The 24,224-nt window shown below is 42.6% G+C and overlaps 1 protein-coding gene across 6 annotated transcripts in view; it reads right to left on the minus strand.

The window, feature by feature from the left end:
• The window catches only part of PTK2 (protein tyrosine kinase 2), an 878,302-nt gene that overhangs the window by 399,518 nt on the left and 454,560 nt on the right, over positions 1–24,224 (minus strand). For all 6 annotated transcript variants that reach the window (XM_086966271.1, XM_086966270.1, XM_086966268.1 and 3 more), the window contains one exon: positions 362–502. In XM_086966271.1, coding sequence (XP_086822397.1) covers positions 362–502 — 141 coding nt within the window. The remainder of the gene's footprint in view (positions 1–361; positions 503–24,224) is intronic.

Here is a 24,224-nt window from a genome sequence, read left to right on the forward strand (position 1 = left end):
AAGGTAAAGATAAAGAGCAGGAGACAAAAACAATGTCTTGTTAGCACGAGGCCATAAACAGCATCTTCTGTGCTTTCGTTCTAAGTGGATTTTTGAAAATGACTTGCCTTGCTAATCAACTAGTATACTACTCACTCAACACTTTGATTTATCAACACAATCACTAGCTTTTTGAGTATTTATTTACAGCTCAGTCGATGCCAGCATTTGTTTCTTTTATTTATTTTTAAAAAAGCAGAAGCAAAAATACCCCAAATCTCTTACAAAATAACTAAGGACCCAAAATCTCTTACAGAACAACAAAACTGAAAAGCACCACTTGTTTAGCTATACGCGCTGTTTAATTGAGTTTTATACTTACACCCAGAGCACATTTGAAGCATTCCTTGTCAAATCTGTAAACCGGAGAGAGGATCTCAAAAAATTTCAAAATACTTTCTTCCCGATTTAGGTTGGCAAATTGTCGAAACGTCTGCTGGATTAATTTCCTTAGTGTTTTTGCCTACAAAACAACAATAGTTAAAAACTGTTGAATACCAAGTTAACTGAAAAGGTAACGCTTCCTTGGTATATAAAAACACTCTGATGGAAGTCACTGGCTTGACGCATTATTGCAGAAATACTGAATAACAGACAATATGGGTGACATCTGCTCAGTATGCAAACCATTGTCAAAACCATGGTGTGATAATTATTATTAGTTTATTAGTGTGTAGTATACGATACTTCCCCCTCCAAACACATTAAGCAGATGAAAAGCTCCACTCCCACATGTAAGTATGTAATTGTAATGTGTAAATTAATTGAACCACCCAATAATTATTTTGGAAAAAATCCATTACAAAATACACAACAGCATTTCATTCATAATCGATTTAAAATAGAAAAGAAAAATTGAGGATTTTTTTTGCAAATTAAGAGGAAACTAGGTTCATAAACTCAGAATATTGTACATATTAAGAAATAATACATAATATTGCTCTTCTATTTTAAACATATATTAGGTTTAGAGCAGGATCGAAGACACAACCTATTCACTCTTGCCCATCTCTGATCACTGCTATGCAGTGTATTGTTTTTACTATGTACAACAGATATAAGTGCAGCCCTGAGTAAGAGTCTGGAAATTATTATAAGAGATGCCTAGAACAAAAGGAAAATGCTACTTACCAGTATGCATTTGTTCTTGGCATGTAGGGCTGCATAACCACACACCATTGCATTAGATCACCATCTGGTGGTGGGCCCGGATGATTACACTTTGTTGTTGTCTTGGAAGAGTCTTTGTCTGGTAGGTGACTCCTCCCTTAGACAGTAGTGCGCCTGGGCATCGACTCCATCCTCAGATTGTTTTCACTATTGGGCAAATTATGGAGTTGTATCAGAATAGATAAGGATTACCATGTATTGTGTATCTAAATAAGATAATACTGGAACAGATCTGGGTAGCCGGGGAGGCGGGTTGGCGTGTGTGGTTCTGCAGCCCTACATGCCAAGAACAGATGCATACTGGTAAGTAGCATTTTCCGTTCGAGGCATATGGGCTGCAGACCACACACTGTTGCATAGATTGCACAGCAGTTTCTCCCTTAGCGGCGGTCACCCACATCTGCTGCAGTAGTTTGAAATAATGTTTTAAGTTCAGCCTGGCCCACACTTGCTTGTTGTTTTGCTTTCACATTTACACAGTAATGTTTTGTAAATGTGTGCGTAGTAGACCATGTATCTGCTTTGCAGATATCATCTAATGTTATGTTTCCTAAGAATGCCATAGATGTTCCTAACTTACGGGTAGAATGAGCTCTAGGAGGAATGGATAGAGTGCGTTTTACTTTTTGGTAACAAATTTGAATACACTTAACAATCCATCTAGCAGTGCCTGATTTAGAAATAGGATTGCCTTTATGTGGAGGTGAAAATGACACAAACAGTTTTTTAGTCTTACGGAAAGTTTTTGTCCTATCGATGTAGTATAGAATTGCTCTTTTTACATCTAATGTGTGTAGAGCTCTTTCTGCAACCGTTTGCGGTTGTGGAAAAGATACTGGCAACTCAATTGATTGGTTGAGATGGAACGGTGAAATGACCTTTGGCAGAAACTTTGGATTTGTTTTGAGAACCACTTTATTATGATGAAGTTGTATAAATGGTTCTTGAATTGTTAATGCCTGGATCTCACTCACTCTTCTTAGTGAGGTAACTGCTACTAAAAAAGCAACTTTCCATGTAAGAAACTGTAACTCACACTTATGCAATGGTTCAAAGGGTGGACCCATAAGTCTTGTGAGAACAATATTTAAATTCCATACTGGAGAAGGTGGAATTCTGGGAGGAATTATTCATTTAAGCCCTTCCATAAACGCTTTGATTGCAGGTACTCTAAACAATGACAAATGTTGTCTGTTTTGGAGATATGCTGCTATAGCAGCAAGATGTAATCTGATTGAGGAATACGCTAAATTAGATCTTTGTCTGGATGCATAATCTCTCCATGGTTCTGTGTTAGTAAATGTGGGGAGAGTTTTAGTTTGTGATGTGGAACTACAGTGAGCTGTAGTAGCGTTGTGTACGATGGTTGTTTGGCCCATATTGGTGATATGAGAATCAATGTAAGAGAATGTTGCCATAGTTTGAGTACCACTAATGGAATTAGTGGGAGAGGTGGAAAAGCGTACGCAAATTTGTTTGACCAGTTCATCCATACCGCATTGCCTTTGGATAATGGGTGTGGGTATCCGACGGCGAAGCTTGGGCATTTGTAGTTGAGGTGTGTGGCAAACAGATCTATCTCTGGTTGTCCCCACTGTTGAAAAAATGGCTGAAGAACTTGAGGATGAAGCTCCCATTCGTATATCTGTTGTCTCCGACGACCTAACAGATCTGCTAATTGATTGTGAACTCCTGGTAGATGTTCTGCTAATAGAAAAATGTTTTGAGGGATTGCCCATCTCCAAATGCACTGCGCCAGCGGGAGAGCTGTAGGGAGTGTGTCCCTCCTTGCTTTTGAATGTAATACATTGCTGTCCTATTGTCAGTCCGGACTAGTACAGCTTTGTTTGATATGTAATGATGGAACGATTTTAGAGCTTGAAAGATTGCTAGTAACTCCAGATAATTTATGTGGAGTACTTTTTGTTTCATTGTCCACGTACCTTGTACTGTGTGACTTTGTAAATGCGCTCCCCATTCAGTGAGAGATGCGTCTGTGGTCAGTATGATTTGTGGAACAGGTTCTATAAACGGCCGGCCCTTGGAAATGTTTTTGGAGTTCCACTATTGCAGAGAGCGATGCGTCCGGTCGTCTACCACCACCAGCTCTGTTATTTAATGTCGAGCCTTTGGTACTATGAGAATGCAAGATGCCATCATTCCTATTAGCTGCATGAACACTCAAGCTTGTAGTGAGTGTTGTGGCTGGAATTTTTTGATGAGTCTGCATAGCTTGTATTCTTACTAAGTTGGGGTACGCTATTGCCTTGGAAGTATCTATTTATTTATTTATTTATTTATTTATTTTTAGAGTTTTCTATAGCGCGAACTTGAACCGATTAGGTTATCAGAGCGCTTTACATAGCACCAGTTCCGTTACATGTTATCACAGCACTTTACATAGAATCAGTTACGTTGCACATTTCAGGAACTTGAACCGATTAGGTTATCAAAGCGCTTTACATAGCACCAGTTCCGTTACATGTTATCAAAGCACTTTACATAGAATCAGTTACGTTACACATTTCAGGAACACATTTCTTTTTGTTCTAGTGAATAGGGTTATCTCTTCACACGGGGGAAGGGATACACCTGGCTATATTCCAACAGTCACACAGGCGACTAGTCGTTAAAGCTATAACTCTAATCAAGGGAGGGGATACACAAGGATACAATCTAAAAATCACATGGATACTAGTCATTAGAGTTATCTTCTATCTACAGGAGGGATATGACTGGAAACATTCTAAGGGTCACATAGGGGTGGTAGAGAGTACAAAGGACCACTGCAAACACTAGTGATAAGAGTCAACTACATACACATAGGAGGGATATGACTGGTTAAACTCTAAGCGACGCATAGGGGTGGTATATGGTGTCTAGGAGACTAGTCATTAGAGTTATCTCTATATACATAGGAAGGGATAAGACCGGATATACTCTAATGGACACATAGGAATGGTAGATAGTACAGAGGTCTACTGCATACACTAGTGATTAGAGTTATCTATATATACATAGGGAGGGGATAAGACTGGATATACTAGAGAGTCACATAGGCAAGGTATATGGTGAGCAGAGTTCCATAAGTGTGGATATTGTGGCACCTAGATACTGTTGAGATAGGGACGGTTGTATATGTGACTTCTTTTGATTCACTGTAAACCCTAAGTTGTGCAGCAGGCAGATTGTCTGATGCATGTGCTGTACACATTGGTTGTATGACTTGGATTTCATTAACCAGTCGTCGAGATATGGGAATACGTGAATGTTGTCCCTGCTTAAGTGTGCAGCTACTAGTGCTAGACACTTTTTGAACACTCGAGGTGCTGTTGTTACTCCGAAGTTGAACACCTTGAATTGGTAGTGCTGACCTTCTAGTACAAACCTTAGGTACTTTCTGTGAGACTGATGAATGGGAATGTGGAAGTAGGCGTCCTTGAGGTCTAATGTGGCAAGGAAGTCGCCTTTCTCTAGTAACGGTAGGACCTGTTGTAATGTGACCATATGAAATTGGTCTGAATGTTTGTACATGTTTAGGGGTTGTAGATCTAGAATTGGTCTGAGAGACCCATTTTTTTGGGGTATGAGAAAATAAAGGGAGGAAACCCCTGTGTTCTGATGTTCTTTTGGTACTGGTTCTGTTGCATTCTTTTGCAGTAGTGATTCCACCTCTTGTCTTAATAGTAAGAGGTGTTCCTGTGACATGGGACGTTGTCTTGGTGGTATTGTTGGAGGATTGCAAGTGAGCTCCAGGCAATAACCTGACTGAATTATTTGTCTCACCTACCTGTAAATAGTGATGGAGTTCCAGACAGGTAGGAACTGTTGTAATCTTCCCCCGATCGGAGTGGAATGGTCTGGGGGGATGGAAGGGAAGTCAATGTTTGGGAGTAGAGGCGTTGCGGTTGTTTTTGCCTCTGCCCTTATTGTTGTTCCCTCTATATCCTCCTCTATAATATCCCTTACTGGACGAGGTTTGGTTGGGAGGTTTGTAGGTAGAGGAGGTGTTGTCAGTTTGGAAACCTTTACAGGCGCCCCTATATGAGGAGCGACGAAAGGAAGGTCTATGGGCTTGTGTTTGTAAAGCTCCCAATGAGTTTGCCGTATCGGTATCTTTTTTCATTTTTTTGAGTGCACTGTCTACATTTGGACCGAAAAGATGTTGTTGGTCAAATGGCTGGTTTAATATACTGGCTTGTACTTCTGGTTTGAACCCAGAGATTCGTAGCCATGCATGTCTGCACAACAGTACCCCTGTATTTACTTCTGTAGATGCTGTGTCTGCAGTGTCTAGCGCGCATCTTATGGAGGTATTAGTTATAACCTTGCCCTCTTGTATTAAGTCAGCAGCCCTAGCCTTATATTGTTCTGGCAGGTGTTGCATGAGTGACTCTAACTCATCACAATGAGCTCTGTCATATCTTGCTAACCGAGCTTGAGTGTTAGCAATCCTCCATATATTGGCAGCTTGTGAGTGTGCGTTTCCCTGAAGCTTCTAAAAGCTTAGATTCTTTGTCAGGGGTTGGAGCATCCCCAGCTGTCTGCGAGTTGGCTCCTTTCCTCGCATTTGACACTACCAGTGAGTCTAGTGGCAACTGTCCCTTAATATATGCTGGATCCAAGGGAGCTGCTTTATATTTCTTTTCCAGTCTGGGGTCAATTACCCTGGCCATGACTGGGTTTTTAAATTTTTCTGGTGCGTGTCTTACCACTCCATTAAGTATTGGAAGTGTGGTTGTGGTTTTATGTGACAATAACAGTGTATCCATAAGAAAGTCTTCTTCTATTGGATCTGTATGCAACTCTACTCCATGGAAAGTAGCTTCTCTATGGATGAGTTGTGTGAACCCAATGGTGTAATCTGGTGGAGATGGCCTAGACGGGTATGCCTCATCTTGTGGTAGATCTGGTGCATTGTAATCTTCCCATGGGTCACCTGATGGCCCAGCCATATCATCTGGGTCTTTAATATCATCTATTTGATGATAACTGTCTTGTGAGTATGTATCCCCATAATCCTCATCCTGTGGTATAAGGCTATGTGTGCTAGTTGGTGAATGTACAGGAGAAATATCTGCATGTATTTCTACTTCTGGTGAAGGAAGTCTTATAGGGGAAGTTTGAACATGCTTCTTTGGAGGAACAGGTGATGGTTTAGGACATTCCATTTTCCTCTTTTCTGGCACTGTGTACACATGTCCAGTCTTTAGATGAATTTTTAGCGTCTTTTGCCTTACATCAGGTTGGAAAAGCTCTTCTATTGGTAAATCCTTTTTCAGCGCCGATTTCTCTTTTTTGGAGCCGACAGGTTTAGGCTTCACAGTGTCTATTATCTTTGGACCGGGTCTTGGTTTCGGTTCCGAAGACTTCTCTTGTTTTTTCTTTTGATCTGTGCTTTTTGGATCCAAAGCTTTTGTTGCCGAGTGTTTAGACTCGTCTGCCTTTGGTGCCGAAGTGTGTTTCGGTATGAAAACTGCTTTCAGGTCCGCTTTTTTAGTTACCGGAGTCGTTTTTGTTTCTGTAACCTTGGGAACCTCTTTCGGTGCTGAACTTGGTTTCGTAACCTCATTTGGTGCCGAACTTGGTTTCGGTTCGGTAACTCTCGGTATCGATGGGTGTTTCAGTGCCCGTGTTGACTTCGGCTTAAGCACTTTCTGCTTTTCGGGACCGACAAACTGGCTCGAGCCCGAGTCGACTGGAGGCTTTTTGATACTCTTCGCTGCCGAGCCTAAAGGCGGGCGAGTCGGAAGGTTTCGATCGGTGTGCACCCGGACCCGAAGATGGGGGTGGAACCGAAGCCTGTCCCGGTATGGGGGGGTGAACAGGGTCGATGCTCTTACTTACGACCTGTTGATCAGCTGGAAGAAGATCATCATCTTCGGATCGATCCTCGGCTCCGGAAGCTGAGTCCTCTGCTTCAGAAGCGAAGTTTTCTTGCTGTTCTTCGCCGTCTATCTCAATTGGCAACTCGTCAATGATGAGGTCTGGTGTCGACAATGATGACTGCTCCATGGCTCTTCGAGCTCGACGGTCCCGGATTGTTTTCTTGGACCGGAACGAAGGGCAGGCCTCACAATCTCGACTCTCGTGCTCTGGAGACAAGCACAAGTTGCAAACGTCATGCAGATCGGTGTGGGGAAACTTGTGTCCACACTGAGGGCACTTCTTGAACGGTGTTCTTTCCATGAGCCAAAGGCCCAACTGCGCAGTTGGGCCCAACGGCCCCGACGAGCGCTGGAATGGAGAAGTGACTCCTCTCTTTGACGCGGGCGACCGGAATCAGTGTCGAAGACGATATTGATGCTGTAGATTGATTTATGGATTCGAAAAGAGATCGGTAACGGGACTGAACGATGAACACATCTGAGGATGGAGTCGATGCCCATGCGCACTACGGTCTAAGGGAGGAGTCCCCTACCAGACAAAGACTCTTCCAAGACAACAACAAAGTGTAATCATCCGGGCCCACCACCAGATGGTGATCTAATGCAACAGTGTGTGGTCTGCAGCCCATATGCCTTGAACACAGTATTATTAATGGTCATGTCAACATAGCTAGCGTCCTCCAGGGAATATCAATCTAGAATACAGCTTCAAGTGGAAGAATTCTAGAATGCTTTTAAAACAGATACTATTTTATGGAAACAACAGTGGTCCCATGCTTACGTAATACAACACACCAAATAAATATAGACGAAATCGCTTCTATATTTTCAGAAGGGCATGTCCAGCCGGACAGAGGTCTTTCAGGTTTACTTAATAAACAAAATTCTTCAAAAAATAGACGTAGGAATACCGTCCACAATGCCCCTATGTGGTACACAAGCCTGTGCCCAACACTAACGGGGTGATCACAGTTGAAGAAAATAGGAAAGGTTCAAGGCAAAACAAACGTTTTTCTGTTTCCATATAAATTGTACAGAAAATATCAAGCTGCACCATTACATGAAATCAACCAATCAGATTTGTATCGGGTGCATAAGCAAGTCGACGGCGTTTCGGTTCCATCAAGAAATCATAGGAACCATCATCAGGACAGTTAAATACTTTGCCTTTACATTAAACCTCAATTTTGCCGAGGCGGAGCGCGTTAGGGCACAGATAGTAATTACTTCCTTGATGCCCGGACCAGTCGCCCACAATCAAGCGTCAGGTTTGGCCAGTTTACGCGATCGTAACCGGACGACGCCAGGGCAAGCCAAATGCTTCGGTCATGGAGTGTATCCCTGGCGCCAGTCATTTCTAAACCGTATGACGCCAGGGATACACTCCATGACCGAAGCATTTGGCTTGCCCTGGCGTCGTCCGGTTACGATCGCGTAAACTGGCCAAACCTGACGCTTGATTGTGGGCGACTGGTCCGGGCATCAAGGAAGTAATTACTATCTGTGCCCTAACGCGCTCCGCCTCGGCAAAATTGAGGTTTAATGTAAAGGCAAAGTATTTAACTGTCCTGATGATGGTTCCTATGATTTCTTGATGGAACCGAAACGCCGTCGACTTGCTTATGCACCCGATACAAATCTGATTGGTTGATTTTATGTAATGGTGCAGCTTGATATTTTCTGTACAATTTATATGGAAACAGAAAAACGTTTGTTTTGCCTTGAACCTTTCCTATTTTCTTCAACTGTGATCACCCCGTTAGTGTTGGGCACAGGCTTGTGTACCACATAGGGGCATTGTGGAAGGTATTCCTACGTCTATTTTTTGAAGAATTTTGTTTATTAAGTAAACCTGAAAGACCTCTGTCCGGCTGGACATGCCCTTCTGAAAATATAGAAGCGATTTCGTCTATATTTATTTGGTGTGTTGTATTACGTAAGCATGGGACCACTGTTGTTTCCATAAAATTGTTCCCCGAGGTCCCTGCCTGACTTAATTGGGGTCCCTTGTTGTTTAAAAGTGTTTAAAACAGATACTGACACAAAAATAACACCATATATCACTGCTTTCTCCAGGATAAGTAGCACCAGTTTTCTCCTCACATAAAAGGGTCAAGAAAACCTGGATCCCTGGAAGATGAGGTTTGGTCCATTGGCTCCAGGCTGCTGACCATTGAGCGGAGCATCTCGCCTTGTCAAGAAAACAGGATTCGGGACACTTGGGCGTCTCCAACGAGTAGTTGGTGAGCTACCAATAGCTCTCCAGCTACCTGTGAGTAGCTCTCCTGAGTGCAGCTTATAATATAGAAGCTTTTGTTTGGTTGAATTATTTTTTGTATACCAGAATTAAAAAGCATATTTTCGATATGAAAGTGTTTATATTTTTAGAATTTACAAGCCGATATATGGGGAAATTTTTTTATTTTACATTTCCAAAATCAATTTAAAGCTATTATTTGAATTGAATAGGTGTATTACTCATATTAGTACCTTATTGCCAGGAGGATTGCAGCTATGATCGTTATGTATTACCCATGTAGTTGCATTCTGTTATAATCTGCTAACCTTGAGGTGCATTCTGTGCACATCTCCATTGTTCCCTGCTTTGCTCAGCCAGTGTGTGATGTCATGGAATGATGGTGAGTGACTGGAGGCTGGTTGGCAGTTAGATAGAGTGGGCTGAGCAGACAGGATGATGCTCCTGGTGGAGTACTTACTATGTAACCTGTAATCTAACCTATAAGCTCTTCAATAAACCTACAACATGTTATTCTACACAAACTAGCTACCTGACTCCTGCTTACCAAGAGGGTAACATTTGCAACACTTTCAAAATTGATAGTCCTTTTAGAAATGTACTGCTTGCAACCCCACCTAATGCGCTGATGTTATCACTGTTGACAATCCTGGATGGGGTGGTCACTATCAAATCACAAACATTAGTAGCTCGGTATGATTTTCATTGAACCTAAGTAGCTCTTATTACAGAAACGGTTGGAGACCCACCCATGAGAAACACCACTTAGGTAAAGAGCTATTGCTGGCATGGATCCTGCAGTGATATACACCCATCTCGAGGACCCCACCCTCAATCTTTGGTCCTCTAAAACAGGATTTTCTAAATGTTTCGCGTACACTTGGTCCCTATTTCCTGCCTATATGCTTAGGTGGTGCTGAACATCTGCTAAGTTAATTAGAGGATCTCCTTACCTCATAGTTTTGTTTTATATTCTTTGCTTGAAAAGGCAGGCTGGCCGAAACCTCCAAAATAACATTTTGTAGTTTTATATACAGAATACAGGTACGCTGAGAAAAATGCCCTGGTCTGTTTGTTAACTGGCATATCTTGCAGGTATTATTAAGTACTCAGTCCTTCAGTATGTACAAGCATGAGGTATCCAACGTTTACCTTGGACACAAACTCAGTATTTGTGTGTTTTAGTCTGAAACTATCTTTTATGTTGACTCAGAAACCCTCACACCATGATTTGTTAACATTTCAACTGAATTACACATTTCTTTTAATAACCAGTTATGACCTGAAATTTCCATTTGAAACTTCTCTAAGGCGATCATGAAACTTCACTGGCTGATCTGGTCCAGACTGTGGCTGCATGGCAACCTTCTGCCAACCCACAAGTGAGTAAATACTGTCTTAGACGATATGCACTCTGCTCTACCCACACAATTAGAACTGATGCCACCCTGGGCCCAAAGAAGAAGACGCTCTAAGCTATAACCAATAATAATGTGCCACCCGCATTGTGCGGTATGTTTAAATTGCACCCAAGCCGCATTACTTGGTATTAATGTCCACTCTAAGGGCAACGCGAAGAGGAAGGATAAGACACGAGCTGCTTAGTCCCTCTGATGCCCAATGCCCTAGTCCTGCCTGAAGATTAAAACACATCACATAAGGTCAGATTACTGTGTCACGTGACGGAACATATGGTATGGTATACTGTGGAATCTAAAGTTCAGTAGACTCTTAATTTCAACCATTTTCCAGTTTAGTTCAAAACCCTTTTGTCAAGTCAGCTTCCTTTTCTTTTTTTTACTTTAATTAGTTGTAAGAAAACACATGATCTCGTCAAAGCAGCATCTCTGACCTTAATGTAATCGTGTATAAATTGACTCATCGTTTGTAAGTGTTTCTTCTAATGCACCTTCCATTTTATTGACTTACTGGCTGCACCAGCTCTTGAACTAATGAACTATAACAGAAAGTTAAAGGGGCCATCAAGTAAAGAATGTCTCAATCGGTCTCGAAACCCAAGCAGACATCAAACACTAAAAGCAAATCCTAGAATTCCTACTCCTGGTAAATGCTGGTGGTACCGGAGCGGCTAAATAGACCTGCTGTGCATGGCTTCTGAAGGAAACGTTTAATGTGAACAAGTGGACCATATCTGTTGCAAGCAGGACCAGGTTATTTGGGGGAGGAATATACAACAAAATATTACACATGGGAAAAATGAGAGTGACATGACTGTATTCACCTCACGGTTCTAAGCAACATCATTGACAAGTCAAACTTCACTCGTTGTCTTGTTGATGTCACTCATCATCCACCAGGGAATAACATCCCAGTTATTTGCCATTATCCATCTATAAATCTGCATGTACAGTTTCCATTCGAAACCTCTATAGTGAATATCAGACTCTACATCTGGCTATTCATTGCAATAACAGTGGGAAACAAAAACTGCTGCCCACTGTTTCCAAGTCATAAAGTAATTTCAGGCAGCTAAGACGGGGCTCTCCTAGAGCCTCAGAGAACAGCACTGGCTCTAAGACAGCTTCAAGAAAAGATGAGGGAGAGTGAAAGTGTAGACTTGGTTTTGCTGATGATGACTAACTGGAGATCCCTGGCATGCGTGGTGGGGATGGGTGCCGGTCCTACTTTTTTAGTCACCAAGGAGAGTCCCACTGTGAACTTCTCTTCCTGTAGTTCACAATTTCGGTCCTGCAAGAGTTTAGCGTCTGCCAGTTGGTTTTCATCCAGCAGGGTACTATCTCCGCATCTTGTCTGTGCAGGAGAGAATGGGCTGTATGTCATCGGCGTAGCAGAGGACGTTGATGTTGTGAGAGCTGAAGATGCAAGCTAGAGGTATGATGTATGTGTTTAAGAGGGTGGTGCAGGGAGGATCCTTGCGGAACTCCACAGAATAGGTCAAGGGCGTCCAACATGAACGGTGAGAGGCTAACTGACTTGGTCCTTCCAGTCGGAAAGGAGCAGATCCATGGCATGCTGCACCCGCACCAGTTTTACCAGGTTAACAAGAGCCAACAAGCAAGCAATAGATGCGGCGTGAACCTCTGCAGGACTATCACACTACCGGCCTTTGGAGATCAGTCACAGAGCCAGCAGCTCAACGGAAATGTGTGATGAGGTAAACACAAATGAGTGAAATCCTCCCTCTGTGAAAGGCACAGGGGCTCACTGCAACTGACAATACTAAAACAGACTACCTTATACTCTAACGCTGATCTCTCCTGACAGTCATTTCTAAACCGTATAGCGCAGGAAGCTGGGCTTCTCAGAAGCAGGGGCAATATGTTATAACTTGATATAACGCAAGGACTCAACCTCGAAGGGGCATCTCAGCACTTGGATAGCAGATCAATTAAGAATCAACCAATAAAAAAGTCAGGTCTTAAGAGGTCTTTTAAGCCTGAAAACTCGTTGCATGCCCTAATATGAAAAGGATCGACCACCGTATTTTAGACTTCGAGTGCGTAGTGGGTGGAGGAGAAGCTGGTTACTTGATCTGAGGTTTCTTTGGGGAACATAGGGGACTAGTTTATTCTTCAGATATCTCAGTCCTTTGCCTGACCTGGCTTTAAAGGTCAGACAGAATAGTTTAAAAATTGTTCTTTTCTTTACAGGCAGCCAATGAAATCCCCTTAGCAGGGGGACTGACTGTGTTCCCGGTGGCTGTTTATTAACCATTCAGGCAGCAGTATTTTGCACCACCTGTAATTTCGATAGAAGAGATTCGTTGAATGCTGCGAGTAGTGCATTTTAATTATCCCGACAACTGATTATCAGCTCCTGGACTAGGGTCTTCCGGGAGGACACCGAAAGCCACTGGAATACCTTCGTAATGAGGCACATTACCCCAAAGAACGTGCCACAGGTAGGTATCACCTGCTCTTTCATCGATAGTTTACCTAGATTTCTTGCTGTATTTTTAGGAAAGGGAGCAGGGCCGAGCTCGATGGGCCACCAATCAGTTGTCCAAAGGAACAGTGCCTTTCCAAACACCAAAATCTCAGTTTTATTCCAGTTCAACTGAAGGCAGTTTAGGGACATCCAGGTAGCAATGTTTCTCATGAATGTAGTAAAATGTATTTTGACATTCTCTATCTGTGTTCCAAGGGCGATGACCGGTTGTGTGTCGTCCACATATGAAAGTATTTCAGAGCCAAAGGACTTAACCAGCTGAGCCAAGATAGATGTAGATATTAAAGAGTGTGGGGCTCAGGGTAGAGCCCTGAGGCACTCCCTTTCCCAGGGACAGAGTTTGAGATTGGAAAGGACCTAGTATAATTTTTTGGAGTCCTGTCCTTAAGTCAGCTAGCCAATTCAATGCCGTGCCATGAATTCCCATCTCTTGCAGATGCTGAAGCAGGATGGGATGAGACATGGTATTGAATGCCGAAGACAGGTCAGGAAGAACCAGCATCGCAGTTGTACCTGCATCCATGGAAAGGCTGAGCAAGTCAACTACCGCAAGTCAACTACCGGGTGGGACGAAAGCCCGATTGAGAGGAGTCAACCATATGATGTGTCTCTAAATAAGAGGAAAGTTGGCTATTGACATGAGATTCCAACAGCTTGCTAATCAAGGGCAAGAGAGAAATAGGACCGAAGTTTGCCAGGCCCATAGGATTGGCCGATGGTTTTTAAAATAGGTGTAACAAAGGCAGCTTTCCAATCCTTAGGCACCGTGGCTGATGGCAAAGATAGGTTACATAGAGATGTAACCAATGGTGCAAGAGAAGTGGATAGCATGGCTTTGATATGATGGAGACAAAGATCTGCTGGAGAGCCAGATTTTGTTTTAACTAAGAGATCCAGTACTTGAGTATATCTGATCAATTCAAATCTTTCTAATATAGCCTGAGAGTTATTACCGGAAAAATTATTGAGTTCTGAGTATATTGGCACCAACGTGTTATGAAAATTGCGATAGATATTATCTATTTTTGATTCAAAGTGCGAAACCAGGGAGTCACAGAGTGTTTGGGAAGCTATTGTGGCTGAACTGCAGGCAAGAGGTTTAGATTTCTCCTTTAAGAATTAAAAAAAACTTTTGCACATGTTCCTGCTTGGTCAATTCTGCCTATAGTACAGAGTCTTCCTCCTGATTTAATTTTTTTGCTTGGTAAGCTCCTAGCGCTTTTTTTATTGGTGTCTGTGGGGGGCGCCTTTCGAAGACCTCCATATACGTTCTTATTTCTTACAATTTTATTTGTCAATTTTTAATTCTGCCATGTACCAAGGGGCATTGGATCTGTACAAGTTAGTCATATTAGTTTTGTAGGGGACGACTATGTCAAGAGCCCCAGAAAAGGACTCTGAGAACTCATCCCAGGCCACATTGCTGTCCGGTATATTTTCCAAATCTGGGGATTTAAATACAGCTTGAAAGCTGGCTGAAGATAGCTGCTTCCAGGATCTTGTTCTAACATTTTTTCCTGTTTGAGATTTTGTAGGGGAATATTTAAAAGAGCTATTATATTTGAATAAATAGTGATCTGTCCAGGTGAGAGCTTCAGGTTCGTCGATATGTATATACTGGTAATTGTAGAATAAGAGGTCTAAATTGTGGCCGGCAGAGTGCGTAGGGCCAGTTTTTGTCAAATGGAGATCGAGCACAAGCATTTTAAGGTTAGACAACAAGTTAGAAACATCTGGATCGGATGCTAGCTCAGCATGGTGATTAAAATCTCCAATTAGAAGGAAATTAGGCGAGGATAACACATAGGGAGCCATTATTTCTGTTAACTTAAGACTGAAGTATTTCTTAGGGCCCGGGTGACAGTATACTATAGCTCCTTTCCAACTCTCCACCGTGGGGAAATTCACGTGCCAAGAAACTAACAGCTGAAACTACCAGCACTGGAAACCCAACCTCTGTGATGGAGGAATTACTTGAAGTCATCAGTGCTTGCATTTGATGTATATCAGAGTAATAAAGGGAAAAAATATCGTTGAAGTACTAGTAGAAAAAAATAAGAATTAGAAATAACGTGCACTTAATCACTGAAACACAGATTCCTTCATTCATATTCTCTCGCTCTCATTCTCTCTACGCGTCACAACGACACCCCTGGCTGAACTGCAGCAAGGTTCCTTCGCACACATACTCCCAGCACAGGCAGCAGCAAGTTATATATCACATGCACACACCTCCTTCCCCTAGGGTAAACAGAATTTTAAAGCCAAAAAACAGAACATTTCACAAAAATAGAAGGACTACAATTTTACACAGATCGAAAACGCTCATCACCATAGAATTAGAGAAAGGCAGTGAGAACATAAATACAATGCACATTTTACAGCCAGTATCATGCCTCTTCATTACATTGCTGTAACGTCTATGGAAAACATAAAAAGGCACCTGCCACCGTTTTCAGTTGACCCTCTCTGAAAACCTGGATATGAGGTAAATTTCCCACAATCTGCTGGGACATTTGGTGAAAAACGTGGACTGTCCCAGCAAATCCAAGATGCCTGGTCACCCTACTACTACTCCACTGCAAGCTTGTCTCATACACCGAGCACAGGCACAACACTAACAGCTAACACTGCAAGGTTCCCTTACATAGCACGGGAGGCACTGTAAGCCACCCACACACATGCAAACATTCAACACATGCAACCCACACAAGAGACCGGAGGGCCAGCGCACACGCTCTCCTTCCCAAAACATCTCTAGAATCATCGAGGTTAAATTCTATGCCCTGTCATCGCCCCGTAACCAGGGAGCAGAAATGAAATCTGCAGGCCTAATGAATGCTGCCTCTTCTCACAGTGTAAACGACCAACCTGGGTGCATGTCTGCTGTGGGAGCAAGGAAGGTGGGCTCTAGGTGCCAAACTACTCAGACGTCTGTGCTAGTTACCCCTTGTATGTGGAACAAGCATTTACAATGCAATAGTCTCGCCTTCGGAAAAGTTAGAGCTATTGGCATTGTAAATGACAAACTTTTTATTTATGTGTCGGTTTTGAACAATGATAAATGGCATTGTCATTTACAATCCCAATAGCTTAATCTCTCGCAAATACTAGACCTATTGCATTGCACCCACACACACACACAGAGCCACACACACAAAGCCACACATACACACAAAGCCACACACAAAGCCACACACGCACAAAGCCACACACGCACAAAACCACACACGCACAAAGCCACACACGCACAAAGCCACACACGCACAAAGCCACACACACACACACACAGCCCACGCCAGTCTCGACCTAAAAACGACAACTCCAACAATGCACTGCTTTGTAAAATAAAATTAGCCTGGTTCGCGAATGTCTATTGATAAGGAGTCATTTTGCAGCAAGCACTATGCGATTTATTAACTAGTTTGTAGATTCTCTTCCGCAAGAAACGCCTCACTATACTGACTAGATAGTGAACGCTGTCCTCAGCTCAAGTCTGGAGTCACACGATCTCTTGGTTTACTCTCAGACTCATTCCTCTTGGAAAACCGTCACTTCCGGTGCGGCAGAGATCGACATCGGCAAAAACTGCATGTTGCCTGGCGTGGCGGTCCACAGTAGCTGGACGTTCAGTTCTGGGTCATAAGCGGAGGTGATTTCTTCTGGTGAGACGAGTTGTCTTTTCCGGGGCGGGTCATTACAGCTAATCGTACACCTTATAGACGGTACAGTCATTAAGACTTCGTGTGAACGCCACTTTTCCTGCTAATCATTGGGACCTGGCTTTCTGATTGGTTCCTGTGCCTCCACTTGTCAATGTCAGGAAGTGAGTACTTCATACAATGAAGTTGGCCGGCGTAGAAAACGGAATAGCAGAGTTTTTATTTTTAAGTAACCGAATCGTGAGGTAAGGTTGTGTTCAGGAACTGCCCACACCTATTCCATAGTGATGAGATTTGTTTCTTGGGGGAGCTCGGTTGCGTTATGTATGGGTTGTGGGTGCTCTTGTGTAAAATCACCACAGAGCACAGATCAGTTTCCAAAGGTCTATTCAGGACTCGTAGGACGGACTCCCCACATGCCCTTCCCCGGAGATCCGCCCCAACGTTCCTCCCACGACGCAGGCACATTCTACCCCACGGTTTTTCTCGATCGCAAAGCCTTGCACAAGCTCTACCCTCGAGTTCGTCATAACAGGGAACACGCATCTTGCAATCCCAAGGAAGACACCTTTTTTAAAAACCGACACTGAAATGTCTTTTAGCCAGCTTCATGATGCGTTCTGTGGACCGTAGTTACCCGCAGCGCTTTCAGTGGGGAAAAAATAAGTGCAGGTACTCAATAAAACGAGCTAGGTTCGTGACGTTTCAAGCCCCGTCCTTTTCAGACTGGGGGGGGGTGTTTTTGACTGAGGACGTCACTGAGAGGAAGAAAGTAAAAAAACAGGCCCCTCAATCCGAAAAAGACGGGGCTTAGAGGCAAAGAAAAACGTCACTGGGACCTCTTCTCCAATGGCTGTCCGCTGTTTATGAGGCCAGCCAATGGAGAAGAGGGGCGGGTTTACCCTCGCTACTGACAGACATTAAGTCTCGCTGGCGAGACTGCAAATGCGCGCAGCCTAGGCCAGTCTCGACCTAAAAAGTGTGCATGGCCTCTGGTGCTGGGTGACAGCACATCCTTTCCCCGCACAAAGCCCAAAGTTTTTAAAACAACAACCCAATTTTTAGAAAGTCAAAAATGTGCTACCTGCCTAGCTTTAATGGACACGAGTTGGACGTTTTTAAATGTAACTAAAGCATCATATCGTAGCAAACTGTTGTTTACAGACAGCACATTTTCTATTGAGATGCCACTAAAGTTGCACAGTCATACAGTTTTACTGATAATACTATATTGCACACAAATTATGTGTGTAAATCGTGTTTCAGTTTTTATCATTTGTGCATCACCAAGTAAAGTGTCTTGATTTGTTTTGATCCTATTAAAATCTTTCTTTTTCCATCACACTCCAGAATTACAAAACAATATGTGCTTCATTTATTTTTGCTTTCTTCTCTGCTGAATCTGTACAGTTCATTTACAGGCATTTATATTTTGTTGTGTATTCCCCCAAAAAATGACATCCTGCAGCCTTTTCTTTCACACACCCTGTACCAGAGCAAGATTGTCGCATAATTCTCTTTTACTCGTCTTTCTCGGACGGCCCATAAAAAAACCGTAAGCAGTAATTTATCAGAAGACACAGCCTGATATTCAACCTCTGTCTCTGAAGTGCAGCCAATGTGACACGATAAATACAGAATTTAAAGGCATCTTTATTTATTGCTTGTAGTTTTGGCGACTCACCAAAACCCGGCAACCCTCAGTTTGGGAAACACTGCTCTAAATTGAGGAGAGAGGCCTGCAGAAAAAGCCTAGGATTAGGTGTGCAATGCACTGTCACTGTCCAAAGCAGGAGTCATTAAAAAAACGTGGCCTCGTGCTGTTGGGTAACAAGGGCGCATATCTGCCCCAAAGACCACCTTCATGTAAGGCCCCCCCTTCTCCCAACTGGTGGAAGCAACCCTGGGCAAAGTTCTCTCCCTCACTTCAGTTAGACCAGGGCTCTTCAAAGTCGGTCCTGGAGGGCTGGATCCATGCCAGATTTTTAAGATAACTACATTTATCGCTAGACAAAGGGAGACCTCCTTAGCCTGCATACTGGAGGATCAATGCTCCATGCATTTAACTGCTCTTCAATGTGGCACATAAACATTTAGAAGTCTATGTAGAATACAAACCTACAGGGTACAAGCCTGTCCGACTAAAACAATATTAATACAATATTCCACTTTCCTCACTGCAGCCACAACTAGAAAGAGATGGTTTTAAGGGCATTCCTACATTTCTATTGCTAAGTTCCTTGTTTAGGTTGTTGGTCGAACATATGTTTGTATAAGTAAGATGCTTACAACATTAAGAAAAAGTTAAGAAATGGAAAATGTTCATTGACAAGATTAATACTTGTTTATTTAAAGTGAAATCTAATCCTGCCTTACACATTTAAGTGCGAAGTAATGCTTGGTGTTAATGGATAAATAGCAATGCAAATCAAATAGTTAAAGAGCTTTTAATTAAAATATTTTGTCTGCTTTTTCAAAATCAGCACCATTTTGTGATTGCTGCATTATTAATGAAAACTGATAGATTACTTGAGCTGCCTAATGCAAGGTCAGAAGAGGAATGTGGATCCATTCCATCGGTTTAATGAACCTTCGAGACAAGGATAAAGAAACGTCTCTGGACAATCCACAAACAATTCTCCAAAACTTCACTGGTTGCCTTCTACTCATATGCGATGGGCACCCCAAGAAGTCTCCCATTCCAGTAAAACGTCGCAGTATTTTTCCAGCACAAAATGAAAGAAAGGGCAAATACAGCAATGTGCTCAGGGGTTGCTGTTTAAAGGTGTGCCGGCTTTGCCACCTATTAATGCTAGATATATGTTTCTGCTCCTATGCTCTACGAGCCTGTAATGTATGATATCTAAATGCCAGACGGGTCACTGTATCACAATGAAAGAAAATTCTGAATACAGCATCTATACGTTTTATCGGCCTTACTTACACCTGTTGCACACAAAACATTGCACTGCTGCCTATGAGAGAATACAATGAAGATGCCTCGTTGGTAAACTGACTGCTGGCTACATTCATCCTGTACCAGAAATCAAGTGTTAATTCTTCGGCTGCCCAGAAAAGGTTATTTTCCTCTAATAATAGTTTTCAGCTTAAAGCTATCCTACACTGACACGCTGTGTGTTATCCCACCGTCTAGTGACCGGGTCTGGAAAATCACTCTGCAACCTGTAAATTATACATTTGATAACCGATCTCAGGCTTAGAGTGAATCATGACAACGTCAAATGCCACCTTCCGCATCAAAATGCTTTTCAGGTCTCGCCCTGGCGAAAGAGCGCAAAGCGCGTTCTCGCCGCGAGACCTATAGCTGTCGGCTCAGCTTACAACGATCCAAAGTGGAGACAAGAGACTGGCACGCGCAGCATGCCAGAATCGGATCAGGCCGCGCGTGTGAACACGCGCTCCGATTCCGGCATGCTGTTCACACACACAATGGATCTGGACGCGCACACACATACAGACAGACGCACACACACACACGCAGACATATGTAGAAACACGTGCATACACACAAACACGCACCCACCCTACCCCCCCCCCACCCCCCCCAACAACTCACCGGCTCTTTCTGCTACAGGCTCTGTAATTGCGGGGCTCCCTCAGCTCACGGGAGCCCCGGACACTGCTACAGGCTCCGAAAACGCGGGGCTCCCTCAGCACTTGGGAGTCCCGGAAACACTGCAGCACCCTCCATGCCCCAGGCAAAGTTGGCCGCACGCATGCGCAGTGCGTAAGGACTGCGTGTGTGTTCCCGTGAGGTCGCGCGCAACGTGCTAACAAGAAGAATCACCTTGTTTTTATTGTGAGTGACCTATAGCAGCGACAGTGCATTTTTAAATTGCCTACTTGCATCCACGCCACTTCGCGACACCTATATTTTTTTTGTAAGTGTTTCTGTCAGGCATGGGAGACACCTCGAAATATGACGAATCTGCGGTTTGGGGAGGGGAGACAGAGCAGGGGACAGGCAAATATCAAAATCGGTGCTTTCTCGCGCTCATTTTAAAATCATTCTGCACTCGTCGTGGAATTAAAATTTGTGACATTTTATCTCTGTGCATTCATCATGCGGTGCCGTGCGGGAGGAAGAGGCTTTGTGCTCAGTTCTGAACCTCGCTCTCTCTCATCCCCTCTCTCTCCCGTGTTGCTTGTTTTACCTTTATTTAAAACCCCCCTCTCTGGTTTGTCTTTCTCTTTTCAGTTTTATTTTTTCGCTGCCCTGTCTTTTTTTCTCTTTTTTTTTTTCAATTTCTCTTTTCTTATTTCTGTTTTAGGCTCATTCGTTCTTTTTGTGCCATAAGGCTTCATAACGATTGTATTTTGCAGCAATTATAAGATAAATATCGGAAGCCCAGGAATGTAGCACTCATCACCGGCATCACAGGGCAGGTAAGAGTGTAGGTGCAGCATTATTGCATCTAGTATGGCCCGACTTAATGTTTTCTTTTAACTTACCTATGCATTCCTTTCCCATTAATGACATATGCTTCCGTTCCTGGGTTCACATCCAGTTTAAAGCTGCTTTCTGGAAGCTGTAGTCTTATTTAACATCAGCTGAATTGAGCTGTTGTATTGCATGATTATATTATTCAAAATACATAATAAGTATTGTAAATATGTGTTTCTGGATGCTTGAAAGATCATATTCCGCCCTCTAGGACAATTGTGGTTCGGCGATGTAAAGCAGATGTACCATCTGTAAAGTCCCGATAAATTCAAATCGAGGACAAAAGCGGGACATCAGGTAGTGGTGGCCAGTTGTTTGGTGTGGTTAGTTAACTAGTGTGAGGTCTTTAGTTATTCTTTTTTGTAGCCCAGGTTTTATTTATTAAAACCTTTTTTTTCACTCATCACCTGCTGCTTTGTGGCGATCCCATGCTTTTGCAGTCTTTCATTGAAAAAAAGATAGTGGAATTGTGAGGGACATTTATTTAGTGCATACCAGTTGAGTACGTAAAATGGATTTATTACCCTCTTCGTGAATATATTTAAAAACATGGTGATCTGCTTATGTAACGGATGAGTGGCAAGTGCAGATATGGTGTACCTGCTGAGTCAGCCAGCAGTTGATCCCAGGGCTGTCATCATCAATTTTCCACACCTCCTCAAACCCCCTCTCGCCCCCACACACCCTCGCCCTCACACACCCTCACCCTCACATACCCTCACTCACACACCCTCTCATCCTCATACACCCTCTCACCCCTCAAACACTCTCACCCTCACCCCCACACCTCCTCACTCTCACACCCTCTCACACCCCCTCACTCACTCGCACACACTCACCCTCACACACACTCACCCTCACACACACACACACCCTCACACACACACACACCCTCACACACACACACACCCTCACACACACACACACACACACACACACACACACACACACACACACACACACACACACACCCTCACATACAAACCCTCACACATACAAACCCTCACACATACAAACCCTCACACACACTCACCCTCACACACACTCACACACCCTCACCACCATAGCTTAATAAAACATAGCATAGGATAGGAAAATATAGCATAGCATAACAAAACAAAGCATAGGCTAGCAAAAACAAAATATAGCAAAGCATAGCATAATAAAACACAACAAAACATAGCATAAGAAAGCATAGCATAGCATAAGCAAACAAAGCATAGGATAGCAAAACTAAACATTGCATAACAAAACAAAGCATAGGATAGCAAAACTAAACATGGCATAGCATAACAAAACAAAGCATAGGATAGCAAAACTAAACATTGGATAGCATTACAAAACAAAGCATAGGATAGCAAAACAAAGCATAGCATAACAAAACATAGCATAACAGAACAAAACATAGCATAACAAAACATAGCATAGCTTAACCTCATAGATGCTATTAAACATTCCTCCCCAGTGCTGCGCTGTCCATTGGAACTAGTGCTGAATGGACGTCCAATGGTCGTGCGCAGCACTGGGGAGGTAGTGCTGCCGTCGGCCAATGCACCGAGGCAGCACTTAAGGGGTTAACAAAACATACCATAGCAAAAAAAAAAACCATATAATAGCATAGCAAAACATAGCATACCAAACACAACAAAACAGACGCAGAGCATAGCATAACAAAACATAGCATAGCAAAACAAAGCATAATAAAAGACAACAGAACATAGCATAGCATAACAAAACATAGCATAGCACAACAAAACATAGCATAGCATAACAAAACACAGCATAGCATAACAAAACACAGCATAGCATAACAAAACACAGCATAGCATAGCATAACAAATCCAAGCATAGGATAGCACAACATAGCATAGGATAGCAAAACAAAACATAGCATAGCATACAGCATCACTCCGCACCACCACAGCATCACTCAGGGGCACCAAAACATCACTATGCACTACCACAGCATCACTGAACGCTACAGCATCACTCGTTCACCATTACATCACTCAGCGCCACCACAGCATCAACCTGTGTAACCATTCAACATCATCTGGTTCAAATATGTTCTCTCAATGTTTCAAGCTTTATTACAAAAGTAACAAAAAGATGTTAATATTTCACTTCTGTTCTTGGATTTTCGTCACAATAAAATACACTGAACATAATCTTCACAAAAGTTATTTACAAATTAAAATAACTTTTATTTAAGTATTAATTATTGTTATTTGTAATATCAACACATGTAAACACGCAAATACAACACATACTGCAATATAAATGCTATAGGTGTCACATTTGCGAAACATATTACTATTGGCATTGTAAATGGCAAGGCTATTAAGTTCGCTATTTTCAAAAACAAAACATGAATAAAAATGTTGTCATTTACAATACCAATAGCTCAAACTTTCCTAATGCGAGACCAATCGCATTGCAAATGCTGGTTTGTTGAGCCTGTACTGTACTATCAAATATTGATAATCGCTCTGTTTTGATAGAGCATGTCTCTAAAATGTAACACATCTTTCATAATATATTAAATATTTTCATTTTTAGAAGCTTTTCTAGTGCTCTAATACCTTGGAGTCTAGCTAGCGCTATGTAGAACTCTCAAATAATTAATTAAAACAAAGACTCTTTCCAGTTTCCAGGCATTTGTTTTTAACGTCCTACCCCTAGTAGTAAGACTCAAAGCAGCCTTTTTGCGGCATGGTTCAGATCTGTATAAATCCAAAAACTCAAGTGAATCACAGTCACATGGATTTAAATTCCAGTAGAGGCTATCAGACATTGATGTCCCAATGCATGAT

Source organism: Lissotriton vulgaris, chromosome 4_1 (genome assembly GCF_964263255.1).
Source record: "Lissotriton vulgaris chromosome 4_1, aLisVul1.2, whole genome shotgun sequence".
Classification (NCBI taxonomy): Eukaryota; Metazoa; Chordata; class Amphibia; order Caudata; family Salamandridae; genus Lissotriton; species Lissotriton vulgaris.